This window comes from Pyrgilauda ruficollis, unplaced genomic scaffold, assembly GCF_017590135.1.
Source record: "Pyrgilauda ruficollis isolate IOZ18807 unplaced genomic scaffold, ASM1759013v1 scaffold10, whole genome shotgun sequence".
Lineage (NCBI taxonomy): Eukaryota > Metazoa > Chordata > Aves > Passeriformes > Passeridae > Pyrgilauda > Pyrgilauda ruficollis.
The window spans coordinates 2,994,586-3,012,875 of record NW_024508101.1 but is presented as its reverse complement, the minus strand read 5'-3'; the positions used below and the strand labels follow the sequence as shown (position 1 = coordinate 3,012,875).

At 43.1% G+C, this 18,290-nt stretch overlaps 1 protein-coding gene across 1 annotated transcript in view; it reads right to left on the bottom strand.

The window, feature by feature from the left end:
* Positions 1 to 460: 460 nt before the first annotated feature.
* The window catches only part of LOC121350554 (contactin-3-like), a 92,549-nt gene continuing 74,719 nt past the window's right edge, over positions 461 to 18,290 (bottom strand). Inside the window, exons 11-22 of the mRNA XM_041461973.1 lie at positions 14,073 to 14,200; positions 12,279 to 12,454; positions 10,519 to 10,636; positions 9,248 to 9,406; positions 9,013 to 9,162; positions 8,089 to 8,159; positions 6,631 to 6,865; positions 6,269 to 6,384; positions 5,440 to 5,626; positions 2,253 to 2,365; positions 1,088 to 1,256; positions 461 to 582 (exon numbers count right to left, since the gene is read on the bottom strand). Coding sequence (XP_041317907.1) covers positions 479 to 582; positions 1,088 to 1,256; positions 2,253 to 2,365; positions 5,440 to 5,626; positions 6,269 to 6,384; positions 6,631 to 6,865; positions 8,089 to 8,159; positions 9,013 to 9,162; positions 9,248 to 9,406; positions 10,519 to 10,636; positions 12,279 to 12,454; positions 14,073 to 14,200 — 1,726 coding nt within the window. The 3' untranslated portion in view covers positions 461 to 478. The remainder of the gene's footprint in view (positions 583 to 1,087; positions 1,257 to 2,252; positions 2,366 to 5,439; positions 5,627 to 6,268; positions 6,385 to 6,630; positions 6,866 to 8,088; positions 8,160 to 9,012; positions 9,163 to 9,247; positions 9,407 to 10,518; positions 10,637 to 12,278; positions 12,455 to 14,072; positions 14,201 to 18,290) is intronic.

The following is an 18,290-nucleotide window of genomic DNA, read 5'->3' as shown; positions in this document are numbered from 1 at the left end:
GGGCTGCTGCAAAAATGTTGTTTCTCACTCGCCCTCCTCGCCCTGACCTCACAGTGCCATCCCTCACCCTCTCTTAACACTGCATCTGAAGTATGTAACATGTAAACTCCTTTGGTTCAAGTATTAAGGCATTTTAGATTCCTTTTTAAAGGATTTGCTAAACTTTACATGGTATTTTTTACTTCAACTTACAGTGAAATATAAAGAATTTAAAAACACGTCAGGATAGAAGAAAAAAACCATGCATTAACCACTGCAGTTTTTTTAAAAAAAGCACTTTAGTAACCAATTTTTTTTTCTTTTAAAGGATTTGCTAAACTTTACATGGTATTTTTTACTTCAACTTACAGTGAAATATAAAGAATTTAAAAACACGTCAGGATAGAAGAAAAAAACCATGCATTAACCACTGCAGTTTTTTTTAAAAAAGCACTTTAGTAACCCATTTTTTTTTTTCCCCCAGCAAATGCAAATGTTATCACCACAACACAGAATTAAGGGTCAAGGAAAATATTGTTGCTAAGAAGCTGGAGACACTGAAGATACTCAAGACTGATGGGCCAGAACCTCTTGCATCCATACCTGTGACAAAGGAAAAAAATGAATTCAGGATTAAATGAAAGCATAAGTATCTGCTGTGCCACATTATTACTCTTCCTGGATGCCAAGCAAAAATTACTGTAATTTTTTTCTTACAAGCACTAGAGATTTTCTGTATAAAAATACGAGAAATATTTAAAAATTACAGAGATGGTTTTGGTGCTCTGGTTTAGCTGACAAGATGGTGTTTGGTCAAAGTTTGGACTCAATGATCTTGGAAGTCTTTTCCAACCTTAATAATTCTGTGAGTCTGCTTTCAAGGTAATAGTTTTAAAAAAAAGGTAACATTTTCAATACCAATTTACATGGCAATTCACCAGTTCAGCAGAATGGAGTTTGCCATGCCATAAGGGCATGAAGATTTTAATTGCTTTCCTTTTATTACCTTATCACCACACACATCTAAACATTAATTTTAGGTTTTCCCCCCTCCCATCACCAAAGGAAGCACAGACAAGCTGGGACCAAGGGAAGTGGTTCAACCTACTGGCCAGCCTGGGGATGAGGATCTGCTCGCTGCTGCTGCCATCTCCCCCCTCCGTGGTGGCTCTGACCTCGATGAAATAATCGTCCTTGAGCCGCAGCCAGAGCTCGGCCGTGGTGCCGGCCGTGGTCAGCACCTCCGCCGCGCTCTGGCCGCCGCTCCTGTACAGCACCTGCGACACAGCACAGCCTCAGCACGCCCTGCCCCGCCAAGCGCGCTCCAGCCCTCACAGTGGCGGCATGAGGAAAGGATGGGGTTTTTGGTTAGTGTTCCAGGGCGGAGTTGTATTTAAGGGAAGAAGGGAACGTCAGTGTTCTCTTTTGAACACTGACTCAAAACGTTTTTTTGGAATGTTTTTCATTCATTTTTCATTTTCATTAATTTTCCAACTTTTTTTGCCTTTTATTCCAGATTTGATTTCAAACGGCACAACGGATGCTAACACGTATTCTGTATTATTTTTATTACAATAATCAGAAATAACGGGACACTGGAACAAGCTGTAAACATGTACTTCTTGCCAATACAACTTGATGGGTGATCAGATCTTCAGCCTAAACCTTTTATTCAGGATTATATCATGTGGGATACAGCTGTACAGAGCTTAGCAGGAGCATCCTCAGCTGTTCTTTTACACATACTTTACATGACATTTTTAAACACTTCTACATTTGTGTGCTGGTCAGATGTAGAGCAAGTGCAACTGGGTAATTTCTGTCAGGGAAATGAGCATGGCCCACAGCAGGTAAGAGGAGAAAGGTTTAAAAATATCAGTTTAATATATGTGATAATATATAATAAATATAATAAATACACCTGGCCAGCAATGGAAGCTACGTCCATCAGGCTAAATGCTTTTGGTTTCTTTCAAAGTTTTATCCATTTGGGTAAGTGTTACACATTTAAAATAAGAGTTATGGATGTGGTACATGTTTAAATGCTCTCAGATCCAGGTGTGGGTGGGATCCCAGGAGCTGAGCAATGCCAGCATGGGGAGGAAAGGGGATTCAGGGACATTAATGGTGAGACACTGTCAAAACACCATTTAAAATCCCTAAAAAGGAGACCCCAGTGAAATGGTTTAGGGGTGGGATTGTGCATGCTCTGACCATGCAAACAGACAAGGAAATACCAGCCCTGGGTTGTCCCCAGCTCTGTCCCCACTGACCTTGTAGCCCGTGACCTCGGACTCGTTGTCCATGGCTCTGACCTCCTCCCAGCTCAGCACAACCCTGGAGTCTGTCACATTCCACACCACGTTTCCTGGAGGCTGGCTGGGTGCTTCAAACACACAACAAAAGCACGACTTTAATTTAATTGGCATTGGTGATTGATTCAGCAGCTCAGGTAATTGGCTGTCACTGCATTTGGGATGCAAAGCCAGCTCCAGTGCAGGCTCCTCTCTGTGCACGTTGTGGTTCAGAAGCTAAATTCCAAAAAGAGAAGGAAGGAAAAAGCCAGAATGGCACATAAATGTTGTTTCTGAAGCGGAAATATCTGTTGCTGGTCCTTCATTCAATACAGCCAGACAAAAGCATGTACCCTAGGACACGGGTGATTAATTAGAACAAACTCTAATGATGGTATCAGACAATTTCTAGGTTTAGTACAGTGCCAAGAAAATTCTTCACAATAGATATTTAGATAAATTTAGTCTCAGTGAATATTCAAATTTGCCCACGATATTGATTTAAGATGTTATGGAAAATATTTGCAGGTTTTTTTTTTTTGTCTGTTGGCTCTTCCAACTCGAGCTGTGGTTCTGAACTGAGCCTGTGCCAAAAATGGCTTTGGCCACGGAAATCTGCTGGCATTTTTGGTTCATTAGCAACCCAAGGCTGTTATTTGCAAAGCAGCTGCATGCTTTGGGCTCTGCCCCTTTCATGTACCTTGGAGCTGCCAAGCTTTCAGGGAAGTACAAACCTCCTCAAATACCTCAGGTTGGTTTCCCAGAAAATAGGTCCTGCAGTGACACAAATCAATGATTAAAATCTTTTCTAAATGTGTTAAGGAAAACAATTTACTGTTGCTGTCACCTAGTGGAGGCAACTGCTGCTGAGGTGGGCTGAGCTGTGCTTTGAGACTGGAGGCTCCAGCTTTAAGCACTGGCAGTAGTTTTGAACACTTATATCCATGTGCTTATGGGGTTTTTTCTCTTTTTATTCCCCCTCCTCTTTTCAATTCTCTCACACAGGAAGCTCTCTGCCTTCTTTCCATAAGCAGTCAGATCCAAACCCACCTGATTACACTCAAAAAACCAGAAAAAAACCCCCTGAGACTTAAAAGAATTATTCCAAAGTCAACCAACCACCCACAGCTATTTTCTTTTACTATTTGTCTTGTTCTGTGTACTGAGGAAGGTTTAACCTGATGTTCTAATAATAACATCCTTGTAAATGTAAGAGGAGATTGTTTCACTCCTGAGAATGAAGTGGTACAGCATGTATGAATCGTTTTCACACTGAGATATTACAGCTGAATTTCAAAGGAAATGAGTCATCCTTGAAATCCACAACAAAATATTAAGATGACACGTGGAAAAAAAATGAAGAGTAATTATCTATAAAAACTGCAAGCCTCTGTCTGAGGGATTCAGAAGCTCCATTTGCTGCAGACACCAAAATCCCCAGCAATCACCAGAGTTCAGAACTTCACTTGTGGCAGGTCCTGATCCATCAAGTCACGTCAGGACATGTCCAAGGAGCTGCAGGGAATTCTGAGCTGCTCAGAAGGCTGAAATCAGGCAGGAGCATTTCTCACAATTAAGAGCTGATGGACAGAACACTGGGTTTTATTTTAAGGCTCTCGAAATATGAAATAATTGTCACAACTTAGGCAAGTCTTCCCCACCCACTTGGCATTTTACATAGCAGTGTTTTAAACCTCCACTTGTTATTCTGGGCTGTAAACATGCATATTTCAAATTTTAAAGCAAAGATATTTTAATTGTCAAAGGCTCACTTTCAGTTTTGAAATACACTGCCAACAGAACTGAACTATTTGTATTCCTTGATATGGCAGAGAGTTTCTGAGATGTACCTGGCAGGTCCTGTGGAGGAATGCAAGCCCTTCTCAGTGAAAACCACACCAATCACAAATACTCAAATTAAATTACAAACTGGGATTGATTAAAAATTTGAATGAAAAGTGAAAAATCAGTTTTTACTGCAGTAGCACGGAGAATTATTTCTCTCAGCAATTCAACTAATTTATCAAAATCTTCAGACTGACATTACATGGCTTTGCTCTCCTCATTCACCAGAAAGATCCATGGGCATAATGCAATTAATTTTCCTTTTTAATTATTCCAAACAGCAGCGTCTTGCCCAAGGGCCTGACCCAGATCCTGCTCACACCAGTGAGATCAGGGGCTTGTCCAGTTCTGTCACACACCCCAGAACCACGGGGCACATTAAAAAAGGACTGAAAAAATCCCTGAGCTGACCAGCCTGGCATCACCTCTATTGAGCAGCCACAAAGATGATTAATTAGAAAAAAAATTCCTTTTCCCATGTCCTGTCCAGGCTGCAGGCAGTGAGTCACTTCAGACCAGCCAGTTCATGGTAATTGTGCATATAATATATTTAAACTCTGGCAATTCTGAGTTGGTTTAGTCCTCAGTGACAGACTGACACTCATTTTTGCATAGAATAATTTCTGATAAACTAGCTTATTTCATAATATTAATGCTACAACTCTGTCTGCTCGGGGGATGTTAATGACTATTGCAGGGAATTTGACCCTTCAGACAGATTTAATTGTCTGTTCTTGTGCCTCTGACAGAAACACTTCAAGACTGATGACCCTGATTCTGAGCTGTATTACAATGGAGGAGCACACTAAAAATATTTCCACTTGTAGAAAAATTAGTGCAGCCTTTGACAATCTGTTCTCCAGCTTAATTTTGCCTTTGCAGCAGCAGAGTGGCCTCTCGTGCAATTTGTTGAAGGGGAAACAGTGGACATGAAGGATTGCTTTGCATGAACTCCAGGAGGTTCATTGCATTTCAAAACCCATGCCCTAGAGAACTTATAAATATGTTATAGAACACTGAAAAATTCAACAAGTCTTTTTTTTTCCCCTCCTAAATAACTGAGATTTTTCTTTTCAATTTCTTCCAGTCATTAGCAGCATAACAGAGGTTCAGAGCAGAAATTACAGATCTTCCTTGGGCTGCTCTGGCCTTCACCCACCCTGCTGAAGAAGAACGCGGAAGCTCCGTGCTTGACCAACGTGACTGCATGGAAATTCAGGTCCCCCACACTGTGATTCCCAGGAATTCCACTGCTCTCCTTTCCCCTTCACGTGCTGCCACACCGTCTGTGCCTCTGCCCACCCCGAGCTGAGGTACTCACGTGGCTTTTTGGTGGTGGCATTGACGGTGGCACTGAAGGGCCCTGCCCCAGCGCTGTTGTAGGCACGCACAGCTGTGTAATAAGCCAAGTTGCTCCTCAACCCCGTGATTTTTATTGATGTTGCGTTCCCTGCTGCTTTTACTCTGTTGGAAGATTCTTCTTTTTGGCCTTTATTCCAGTACCTAACCTAGGAGATAAAAACCAAAGCCATTTAAATCTTGCATGGAATGGGCTGTTCACCCACAGCGCTGTACTCGACTCTTTTTAAGTGCATTTTTTTTTTCCCCTTCAGCTGAAAAAGGTAGAAATACATTAAAGGTTCAGAAATATGTTTACTGTGCAAAAAAACCCCCAAAACTCTTATTCATCTGCTTCTCACGCTTGCTGCTCTTTACAGTGTGACTGCAGGAAAAAGACAATTGAAATATTAGATCTTGCTTGAACTAAAGAATGACAAGAGGAAAACCATTACTTCATTAAGAAGGAGACAAGTTAACCTCAGAAAAATGTACCTTATAAAGAAGTTTCTTTGAAAGTAAATGGAATTCTGAAAAAATGTTAGCTTGGAGTTTTGTCAGACACGTGACTATCTATCAGCACAAGAAGCCAAACACAACTTCACTCTGTGGGATTTTTTAACAAAGACAGAAAAAATTATTCTTCTTCTGGCCGTAGGTGGGGCAGGAAAAGCAAGACCTGGGGTGAATCTGTGTGGCTGTGCTGCAGCCTGCACGACCCTTCTGGCCCATGGCCCTTTATGAAGAGGAGTGGATTTTATTTAATAAATAGGGTTGATTCATTGAAATATTTTTTATTTCCACAGACTCACCTCATAGCCCAGCAGCCTCCCATTGCTCATCTTCCAGGGAATGGCTGTCCAGGACACCTGGATGGCTGAGGAGGACAGGCTGGTGGCAGACACTCCTGAGGGGGCCGTGCTGGGCTCTGTGTTGGGAAATCAACATGAGAGAGGTGACTGGGAATAAACCTGGGAATAAATAAATAAATCCTCATCCCAACCCACCTCACTGCCCCGAGCTGCTGCTGGAACTGATGCCTGAAGTTTTAGCTTTTGTATTTGGCCCAAGGTGAATCCTGTGAAGGCCTTTGAATAAATCCCTGCTTTATTCCTTTAAGTGTGTTCCAGGCAGCAGAACAGGCCTGAGGGGTGTGGGGCACCCAGGGCTGTACCTTCCTCAGCTGAGAACACCGTGGCCACGGCGCTGAAGGGCCCCTCGCCCTTGTTGTTGTAGACGCCGACTTTGACCTCGTAGGGCGAGAAGGGCAGGATGCTCTCGTTCCTGAAGACGTATCTGGGGGTGTCAGGGGAGGTCACCACCGTCTGGATCCACGTCGTGGTGCCCGAGGGGCGGAAGGCCACCACGTAGCCGAATCCTTCCCCGTTCTGCAGCTCCTCAGGGACGGGCTGGGACAGAACAACAACTGGGGAGGCTGGGCAGGAGAAACTCAGGGCATGATGCAGGTGCTGGCACTGCACTCAGCATCAAGCCCCCAGCCAATTAACTCTGGTACAGAACAGCAAAATGTGCTCCCTACAATCTCTTTTAAGGTCTGCATTTCAAGAAGAGAACAATTTTTGTTGCCGCATTTCTCTTCACAGAGAAAAGGCAAGGCACAATTCGTCCCAAGAATGTTTCTGGGTTTCACATTCTCTGAACATCAGAGAAAGAAAACACAATTCTCATCATTTGCTGTGCCTGTGTTGTGCCAAAGTAGAGTGCAATATGGAGATTGTTTACCCAGAGTGAGGATGTTTTGTTCCCTTGGCCTTTCAGGGCCAAGAATGTGTGTGTGTGTGCAAGGATTGTCACGAGACAGTCATGAGAGAATCAGGGGATGAGTGGAGTTCCGTGCAGTTGTGTGCACAGTGAGTGCATGGCAGATTCAGTCTACATGTATGCAATATAGTATAATAAATTAATTAATTAGCCTTCTAATAAGATGGAGTCAGAAGCATCATTCTCTCCCCTTCGTCACAGTCACTTTTGACTAGTAATAAACTTTCAGGTATAATCTCTGGTTTTCACTAAGTATTCTGCTTCAAGATGCTCTTCAGCAAATACAGCTTTTCTTTCATCAATCCACAATTCATAAAAAATGAATGATTGCTTGGTCAGCTGTTAGAGAATCCAATACCATCACAGAGTGGCTGAAACCTTCTTCTGATGTCATTATGATTAGATAACCGCACAGAGTAGTCAATGCTAGCAACAGAATATTAAAAGTTCCTTAAATCATTAAAAAAAGATACATAATATAAATAGAAAATGGTTAGCATGTGCATCCAGATTTAATGGTGGGAAAGCAAGAACTGCAAATCTGCACTGCAAAGCCCAATTCTTTGGCTTAACCCTCTTGCCCTGTCCTCTTGCCTCCTTTTTAGCATCAACATTTGCTTGAGAACAGAAGCAATCCCAGCCAAGCTGAATTCCCTGGGGATTTGCACCCAGCCCAGGGACACATGAGAGTTAAAGAACAAAGGCCAGTGTGCAGGGCTCACAGCACACAGGGCCCAGAGCACGTGCACGTCCCAGAGGAGAAGCTGCTGCAGCCAGGGAAATTCAGAGAGAGCAGAAAGAAAAGAAAGGAGGAAGTTCTGTGATGAGAACTTCTCCCCAGCAAACTTACATCCCACGTTATGACCAGCTCAGACCTGCTGCCTCCTCCCCCACTGACCTCAGAGGGGGGAATTTCAGGAACTGTGGGAAGGAAATGCAGAGATGTCAGCACAGAGCAGAGACAGGAGAACACACCACATCTCCCTCATGCTCTGAGTTTAACCCATGTTCATACTCCTTTTGCAACCAGGGGGAATGGTTTGGGGTTGGAGGGGCAGTACTGGGAGCCCCAGCCCTGACCCACACTGATCCTCCCCTGGGCCAGGCTGGGGCTCCTCTGAGCACCTGGAGAACCTCAGCAGCTCACAGATTACTTAATTATTCATTAACCACTGCTGCTGTGTTTAGGAAATTCCAAAACTGGAGACAACCTTAATTTTCCTAGAGTTAACTCTTCCTGGGTTGGAAGAGACCCCAAAGATCATCTTGTTCCAGGACACCTTCCAGTGGACCACATTGCTCCGAATTCCACATCCTTGAACACTTCCAGGGATGTTATGAAGATAAACTGGGAAACAGCCTCATTCCAAGTGAACTGGGGTTGTAATTGATGGGCTCTTCTGAGCCACATGCTTGCTACATGGAAGGGTTTCACTGATCAAACACCAGGAATGAAAAATCCCTGTCAAAATGAACCTCTTTCCATCCAGTAATACCTTCAGACTCTGCAGCACTGCCTGAACTGGCAGATTTTGCCACAGTAAATGCAGTTTTAATGGATTTAGATGTTATGCTTCTGTGGTGTTCAGTAATGCAACACAAACTGTCCCACAGCTAAATGGAAAAATATGAACAAACTTGTTACAGGATTTTATATCCAACGGCAATTCCAAGCTTGTTTGCAAAGAGCCAAGAAGGTAAAGATATGAACGCTCCTTTTCTTTGTTAACATTCAAGATTCTTGAATTAAAAACAAATAGAAGGACCCACTAACCTGCCTCTTCAGTTCTTACTTTTTCTGAGGGCAAACTAGGCTCTCCACCTCCTATTTTGTTACTGGCAACTACACGAAATTCATATTCAACCCAAGGATTTAAATCCACTACTGTGCTTGTGAAGGTTTTCCCGTCGATCACCTCCGGAACTGTGCAAGAGAAAAGGGAAAAAGGAGCTCAGGAACAGGGTGCCAGAGCCATTCCCACAGAGCCTGGGCTGGGAATTGTGCTGACCTGTGGTGGCTCGCTGCCAGCCCACGGAGAAGGGAGTCCTGGCCTGGATGGTGTAGGTGGTCACGGGGCTGTGGTTGTCCGTGCCCTCCTGCCAGGAGATCTGGGCCGTGGTGTCCGTGACCTCGTCCACCCTCACGTGCTCAGGGGGCCCAGGAGAGCCTGGAATGGGGTGGGAAACCAGGCAGAGTTTGGTGAAGCCCTGGGAATCACTTCCAGCAGGATGGCTTCCCGTTTATTTCCTTCCTCAGGGAGGAGGCAAACAATTCAGACTGGAATCAGAACACTCGTAATTATGGTTTTACACTCATTAACTCTGGTAATTTCAACCTGAAATGCTCTCAAGGGCAGAACTGATGAGTGGGTTTTGGCTTTTTTACCAAGAACCTTTGTTCAGCACATCCCTCTGGCTTTCCAATGTCTTCTCCTTTAGTCCTAAATGTCCTCTTTAATCTCTGTAGTCTGGAAATGTTTTACCTACAACTTCTTTACTGTACAAGTCACTGGAACAAATTTTCAGCACATCTGACCAGCACCCCAAGCAGCAATTCAGTCAAACTTCCTGCTGCCTTCTGGAAATCCTCATTCTGGGCATTTCCTGGCCAAAATGCTGGGTTTTGTCTCACCTGCACCAGCAAAGGGGGTTGAAATGAGTAACAGTGCATTAACAATGAGAAACTACCTGAAATATTTTAAAATATATTGAGCAAGTGCTGATCACATAATGTGCTTTTTTAGATCAAAGCTTGTACCTTGCAGTAAATGTAGCTGTAACATCAGCAAAGAGAGCCACAGTTCTGGCTCAACTGTGAGAATGCCAACTCAGAATGAAAAGGAATAATCCTGCATTATAGGCTTGAAACCCTAGGAGAAAGCCTCTCCTGGGCTCTGGCAGAATTGCCCATTTCACAGGAAGGATTCTGGAGTCCCCAACCCTTCAGTCTGCAGAGGCAGCAACTCCAGCTGCCTCAGGGCTGCCAGTGAGTTCCCTCTTGGCAGTGACCTGAAGGACTGGCAGTGAAAAAAGATGTGAAGTCACTATTACAACCTCCAGCTCCTCATTTCTCCGGGAAAAAAATCAGGCTTCACCCAAAACCTGAGCTGTAATTCTCCCTAGCTGCAGGTCAGAATGACATAACTCATCTCACAGCCATTCATCACGCCATTCAAACCATGCATTGGTTCCGTGACCTCTACCATCAGTCACTTCTGTAGCCTGTAATTTAAAAAAAAAAAGGTGGGAAAGACGATGCTGGGGCTGGGCTGGGGCGTACCTCGCACGATGAGGTCGGCAGCAGAGGCCACGCTGTCCACCTCTGTCTTCACCATGCACACGTACTTCCCGCTGTGCTTCAGCTGGATGTTCCTGATCATTAAATCCCCTGACGCGCTCTGGGGAACACAGAACCTTCATTAATGCAAGCGCTCCTCCCTCGATGTTTAGTGTGCTCTTTGAAAAGGGAAAAGGGAAAGAAAAGAAATCCACCAAAAATGTGAGGTTGCTCAAAAGCTGCACTGCAGGACAGCAAATTCCTGCCCATCAGCAGCTCCAGGCTGGTTGTCCAGGAGCATCTTACCAAAAAAGATGGGGTGATGTCTCTTTTTTGGGAGAAATGAGCTCCAACATGGGGAACTCACACTGGGAAGACATCTCCTGCCTGGAACCCCTAGTAACCTCAGTGCCCTGTGACCATTTGTCTCAAAGCCCTAAAAAGAGAAAAATGTGTTTTCTGTGGCCATTACCAGTTTGATTTCTAGACAGAATTCATAGAGGTTTTATCTGGAACTTGTAAGTCAAGTCATGACAGGTTTTCAAGGCGCTCAAATGTGTAAAAAACAAAGATGAATTCAGTCCATTCTCCAGGTTATTGTGAGCACTTTCATTTAAAGGTTGCACATTCTAGGCTGAATTTCTCATTTTACAAGCCCAAGTTCTACTCTTTGCTATTCACTGAGTATTTAATCTTTAGTCTTTTTTCCTCACTGCTCTCTCTCTCAGATCACAGCATGTGGCTATTTCCTGGATCATGGGAAAAGAAATAAAACCTGAATGAAACTGTAACTTCCTATGCTGTTAGGGCTCCTTGTGCACTGTTTGTTTTCTACACCACTGAACAGAGAACTTGATATTAAACCTTTGCTAAACAGTGTCCCTTAAAAATAATAACAAAAATCTCCTCTTTGTGTCAGCTCAATTACTGCCTTAACTCAGTTCCAGCTGAATTTTCCAGGTGAAAAACCCCTCAGTCAGATTTTAATTTTTAAATTACAATTTTTTTCTGGACAAGCAGCATTTTCTTCAAGGACAGAACCCTAATTTGTGGGTATTTTCAGCTACTTTGGCCACTGATCCATTGGCAAACAGCAGTTTGGGAGAAAGGCAAAGCCATGACTTTGAGGTTTATTTTAGTCTTGGAAAAAACATGAACCTTTCAAAACATTTGATTATTTTCCTTTGTTTCAGCATTACAATGTCTCAATTCTTTACTCAACACAAGCTGAAGCCAATTCTGCCTGATTCCCTTCCATGTGTGTGCCTGGTCTTCTGTGAAAGCACAGATGGAAGTTGTTTGCAGGACAATTCACTGCTGATTGCTTACAATAAATTAAAAGTTGAGTCAAAAGCAATCTAAAATCCATCTCCTTGATTGGAAGTGGATATTCAGGGAATGCCCAACACCAGCAGCGAACGCAAGCAAATCACACCCTACACGAATTCCAGCAAACTCAACTTGAGACATCTCACCAAAGGGGAGGGGGGCTTCAAACAGAGCAGATTTACTTGAAATAAACCTCAGCAAAATGTTAACTCTGCATTTCAGTTATTTGTGGGGGGTTGGGAAGAGTCTCAAGGGAGTGGGGAAGCAGCAGGAAGCTCCCCTGTGTTGCAGTAAAGCAGATGGGACTCAGTTTCTTTGTGGAGGAAAAGACAATTCTTTTGGGAGTTTTTTGGGGAAGGGAAGGGAAGGGAAGAGAAGAGAGAAGAGAGAAGAGAAGAGAAGAGAAGAGAAGAGAAGACAAGAGTTCAGCTCACCCCTCCAACCTTCTCCAAGTGGGAGGCATCCCTCTGGAAGTCCGTGAGGCTCCCGTTGAAGTACCAGGTGAAGCTGATGTCCAGCAGGGGATCGTGCTGCACCTGGCAGGGCAGCACCACGCTCTCCCCCACGGTGACATCCATGTTGGAAGGTGCCAAGGTGATCCTGGTGGGCTCTGCAGGGAGCACAGACATTGGTTATTGGATTTTTCTGCTCTGCTGAGCTTTGCCTGCCACTGATATCCCCCCATTCCTCAGCTGGGATCAGTGACAGCCACTTGCTGCAGTAAGACACGAAATAAAATAACACACATGCTGGAACTCCAAGGTAAGAAGAAGGGAAGTTTATTTTCTGACTCCAACATTTATAGACTTTCAAAAGTGACAGCAGATTGGAGGATGAAAGTGCCACCTCTCCAATGACACTGGAGAAACCAACAGTCCATCAGATTTCTCCTCCTCCAGAAAGGAAACAAAACAATAAGTATTTACATAAAAGTGAGCGAGAAACTCCATTCCAAAAATGTAAACATCAGAAGTCTTAGAAGAACTTAGAAGAACAGGGTGACAGCCACTTCCAGAGGTACAGCTGGACTGGGAATGCTGCCTGGAGCTTTGTGTCCTGGCATTTCCCAGCAGGAGCTGCTTCAAAGGTGGATTTGAGCCTGCTGGGTGCAGCCAATCCACTGCACCAAGCTGAATCCACAGGCAGGAATTGCCATGGGAGGCTCCCAGCAACCCCACTGGGTTTTGAAGCAGCAGCAGGCACTGGGGAGGTGAAACGGTGGGAGTAAGGGAAGAACCTAATAAACCCCAGAAACAGCAGGAAATACACTTAAGGAGGAGCACACTGGATATTTGGGTCCATACATCACACAGAACATAAATAGTGTCATTAAGAACAGCTGTTTGTTATCCCAGAATCAGATTAACGGAGAGAAATTTCAGCTACTGTAAATACTGTTAACAATAAAATTTAATTCTAGGAATTCTCTGCATATAATTTTATTATTTGTATATAAAGGGATATGAATCATTTAGGAGCACAGGCTGAAAACACAAAGCTGTTAATTCACTGAACAAAATAATTCTGTTTGGACCTATAAGATTTATAGGATATGTAATGCAGTGGGATATTAGATAATTCTGAGTTTGAGAAATGTTTCAGATATTAAAATCTTTGAAAAAGAACATTATGAGAGAAGACATTTTTCAGATAAACTTCACAAACTCTTGGCTCTTTTCATCCTGTATCTCAACCAGCAGCCAGGAATGGATGACTTGGAGGAAGGATCCCTCTGAACAACAATTCTGTATAAAATTTACTTTTCAAAGACTGTGTTCTACTGCCCATGGAGTCCCTGAATGCTTCCCTGCTGCTGGAGTTTCCACCACATTTTTTTCCATAAGCAAACAGCATTTAAACCTCTTTTGGGCAAAAGATTTTCGACTGGAATACAAAATTACCTCAAAGATTTTTTTTTGATTGACATGTTTTTTTCATAACAAATTAAAAACCCCCACGAACTTAAAAGCATAATTGCACTATTTAGTGTTTAGAGCAGTGAGAGGAGGGAGGAAGTGTTCAGAACTCCCTCACATGTGAGAAATATCTTTGTCAAAGACAGAAAAAATCCCTCAGTGTCTTTTACACTAATAAAAGAGTGTAACAGCTATCCTTTTATCTTTATACATTAAAAAAATAACTTCTCATAGCCTTTACATTCTGCCACACCACTGCAGGCTCCTGAGGCTGCAATTCCAGCTGCAGCCCCTGTGTCCCAGCTCACCCACCTGTAACTATCAGGCTGGTGGAGCCCCTGGCTGTTCCAAACTGGTTTGTGGCCAGGCAGGTGTAGCTGCCAGCATCCCCCTTGGTCACGTTGGCTATCCTCAGTCCTCCATCCTTCAGCAGACTGATCCTGAAAAATTACGAGGAGATTTTCAAAGTCGCAGCATTTGTAGACAAAATGCTTTCATGATTTACTGTTATCTCAGACATATTAAACTCTGTCAACAATTAGGAAGAAAATGAGCTCCATGCCAGCTGAAACCTGGGCAATTACCAGCCTGGGGTTTGAAAATGTTGTGACCATCCACAAGAAATTGGAACCCAACCACGTATTACTTGGGACATACCGCTGTGAACCAAACCAGCAGAACCAATTTTTTAAGAGATGTGGGCACATGTATGGGTGTGAAAGAGAGAAATCCCAAGTGAGCTCCATCTTTTTTAGCTGCACCAATTGAAACTGGAATAATTTTCAGCTCTTTTGTTGTTTACCTCAAGCAGTCTTGCACAGCAACTTCGAAATCACTGTGATTACCATGACAACTCCACTGGGTTGTTCATGAACTTCCTTTGTGGAAGGACTTGCAGGACAGAAAATTCCCTTCACCCCACACAGTGAGAGCATGGAAAAGCAGGAAAGTGCTTAGAGAAGATGTGGACTGCAGAAAACCCACAGAGGGACAGAGGAACAGGAATGTCCCCACAGCAGAGGTGACATCCCAGACAGCAGCACTGCTGAAGCACAGGTAAGGCTGATTTGACTCCCTTTTTCCCTATTTCTTGTCCTCCCATCTGTTCTATTCACAGCTTCAGGGACTTCTACCCTAAGACAACCTGCAGCAGCAAAATAACCGAATATATAAAAAAATGTCCACAGTATTAACCAATTTGAAAAATTACCCATTTTCCTGATATGCCCAAGTCAAAAGAGCTTCAGAGCTTTTCTCTCACAGCCCATCAACCCATCTGAGAGGCACCAAACTGCAGCACAGCACCTTGGCTGGGTGGTGATTTGGAAATCTGGGAACTGAGCTGCAGAATGAACAGAGCAGCAAACAAACCCTCTCCAGGCAAAGCTCTGCCTGCATTAGCTGAGTCCTGCTCCCTTTTAGGGGAAGTGCCAGCTGAAAAGGCACAAAATGTCACCAAACTTGACCCTGCCACCTTCCCTCCCTCGGAAGAGCTGGGGGGGCTCTGCCTGCTCAGTTCCACCTGCTGCTCCACTCAGTACAAAAGGAGTGAGTTCATCCCACACCTCTGCTGCTCCTTTTATTTTCAACACTCTGGAGGTAAAATGGTGCCAGTAAATCCCTGTCACTCATCCCAGCTGAGTTCTGTGGCTAAATTCAGCTGTGTTAGGATCAGCTCTCCACCAGGCTGCAGTGAGGGGTGGCTCAGTCTCCTCCCAGGTGACAAGGAATGCCCAGGGAGGCTGAGACTGGATTTTGGGGGAAATTTCTTCATGCAAGGGTTCAGTGATCTTCTCCTGCACTCTTAACTCCAAACCCACATTCCCTAAAGGCAAATCCCAGCAGTGGGAGAACTCCAGGGCTCTGGAATTCCACTGCCCCACTCCCCCAGCAGCAAATCCTCCTCATCCTCAAAGCCTCCTGGAGGCTTTTCCACCCCCTGAAAGCAGCAGTGTGCCCTCTGCCACAGCTGCACTATTCTGTACAAGGAAAACAGAGTTTTTGGAATTACAACCCAGAAATATACACCGCTTTTCAACGCTTTTCCCTTAATTAGTTCAAATTGCATTTGGTATTTCCCTAAAAAGGGTGTTTCAGCTCTCAGAGCTGTAGCTGAGCTACTCTTCCCCTGGGCAGAGGTGGTGCAATAATGAAATTAGCAGATGCAAATTACAAGAGATAACAAGTCACCCTGTTAGAACAACAGACAAAAGCATCTTACTGGGGTGAGAAAGAGAGCTATAAATAGGCAGTTTAATCCATTTATAACCACAAAGCATCCCGAGGTACCTCAGCCGGTGTGGTGGCATTTGAGGTGTTTTTTCAAGGGAGGATGTGCCTCACCAGTGACTTCCCTGGGGTTCATTAACTTGTTTTGGAAAACTCCTCAGTCATATTTGGCTGCACTTCATGTTAGATGGAACATTTAAAATTAATTAAACCGTGCCATATGGTTTATAGGTATTTTAAATGTGTTAAAGACATGAGTAATACATTTTATAGGTAATTAGAATGACATCAAAAAAAGGTGTTAAAATATATCAATTATGGTTACAAGCAAGTGCTGTTGCACTTTCTAGCTCAGGCTTCATCTGCTTTGATGCAATTTCCAACAGAAAAAACACAAAACTAAAGAAACCCCAAGTGTTGACAAAGCCTAAGATCAAACAAAGGAAAAAGCAGGATCAGGGAATAAACCTGAAAATGTCTATTGTTTAATTAAAATGAATCACTTTTAGAGTGCTCTGAGCTACCTGCAAGCCCAGCTTGCCTAAAATAATTAAACAGAAAGCTTATTAAAACCCTCATATAATTAAGATTTTTTTTTTCTAGAATTAAAAACAAAAAGCAAACAATACATGGAAAAAAATAATTAAGAGAAAAATAATATAGCTGAAATAAAATCTTTCCTGGTAAATTAGAAAAAGAGCAATGTTCCACTTTTTCCAATTACAAAACAGTAAATGCAGCTCAGAGCCTGTGGAAACCCCAACCCCAAAACCAGCTCTGCCCCTCCTGCTGAAACAGGAGACAAACCACAGCTTTCAGTTTAATTGGAATTATTCAATATTCACACACAGTGCTGGAACGCTGCCAGGGAGAGACCCAGACCTGTGACACACACTAATAACAATCCAGCCTTTGGCATTCCTGTATCTACAGGTGTTTCCCCAAAACTTTTTGCTTAAAGCCAGCAATTTTCCATGGAAATTCCATTTTCCATAAGCTGCACCCTGCTGGTACCCTGGCAAATGGCACAAAACCTTCAGCCCCTCAAAAGGGACCATGGGGGGAGTGATGGTCCTAAATCCACCTCAATTCCAGCTGGAGATGGATTTAGGACCTGTTTGGTCATCAGATCACAGCATCACTGACGAACTCATCATCTCTCACTAATTCCTGAGCAAAATTAGGGGAAATGGATGTCTGGGGAGATTCTTTTTCTCTACAGCCAAACAAAACCCCCTTAACTCACCCTCACACTCTGACACTGAGGTCAGCAGGATGGGGAGAAGGATTAAACAACTTCAGGACTTTGGGGTTCCCAATTTGAGAGAGATTATACCTCTTTATACACCTATTTAAAAATTATACCTCTTTATATATTGGTATTTAGAGAGAGAAGACAGTGTGCCTCCACTGAAACCTGGTGTCATTAATGCAGCTGTTGACGACTGCAAACCTGTTCATCTTCCCAAGGCAATGGTTCATTTCTGAACTATCAAACACCATCAAACTCAGGAATCACTGCCTGTTTCATTTCTCAGATTATTCAGAAAAAAAAAAAAAACCCAACTATTTTAGATCCTTATTGATATGGTAATAAACACAAACACATTCCTTTCCAGTTCATAACACCTCAGTGCAAAGGAAGGGTGGAAAAGTGGGTCAAAGATGTCTTTTAATGTATCAATCAAATTCCAACTAAATTAAAGCAGATTAATTAACAGGCAAGTCAGCAAAATAAAATCCTATGCAAGTACTGGTAAGTAAATGCATTACTTTTCACATCACAGCATTTCAAACTGTAACACAAAATGAATAAAAATATTGAATTCAAATTGCAAGGAAGCTAAAACCATTAACTAATACTTCTAAGTACAGTGCAATTTTTTATCTGGAATTATTTCTTTCCCCCTTTAATTTGCCATCACTTGCCCACAATGAAAGCTGCTAAAACTGGAGTTTTCCTAGGGGAATTCCACTGGGAAGTCTTTTTGTGAAGTTTTTGCAGCATCTTCTCACCTTTCTCTAGTCTTGGTAAATGCAGAAATATCTAGGAATAAAGGTGAGTTTGTTTAAAGGTGAATTATTTTTAAATGCTGCTCTGCATTTTTACAAATCCTGGTTTTTAAACCTTTTCCAGTCAGGTATTTGAGCCAGGAGTTGAGACCCACTACAGCCCACAGGCAGTGACTGTCAAGCACAAACTGAAAATTAAAAGTCATGTACATACATAAAACATTAAGGAAATCTTGGAAGGGGTTATGTCTGGACAACAGCTATTTTAGTATTTATTCTGGTTTTAGT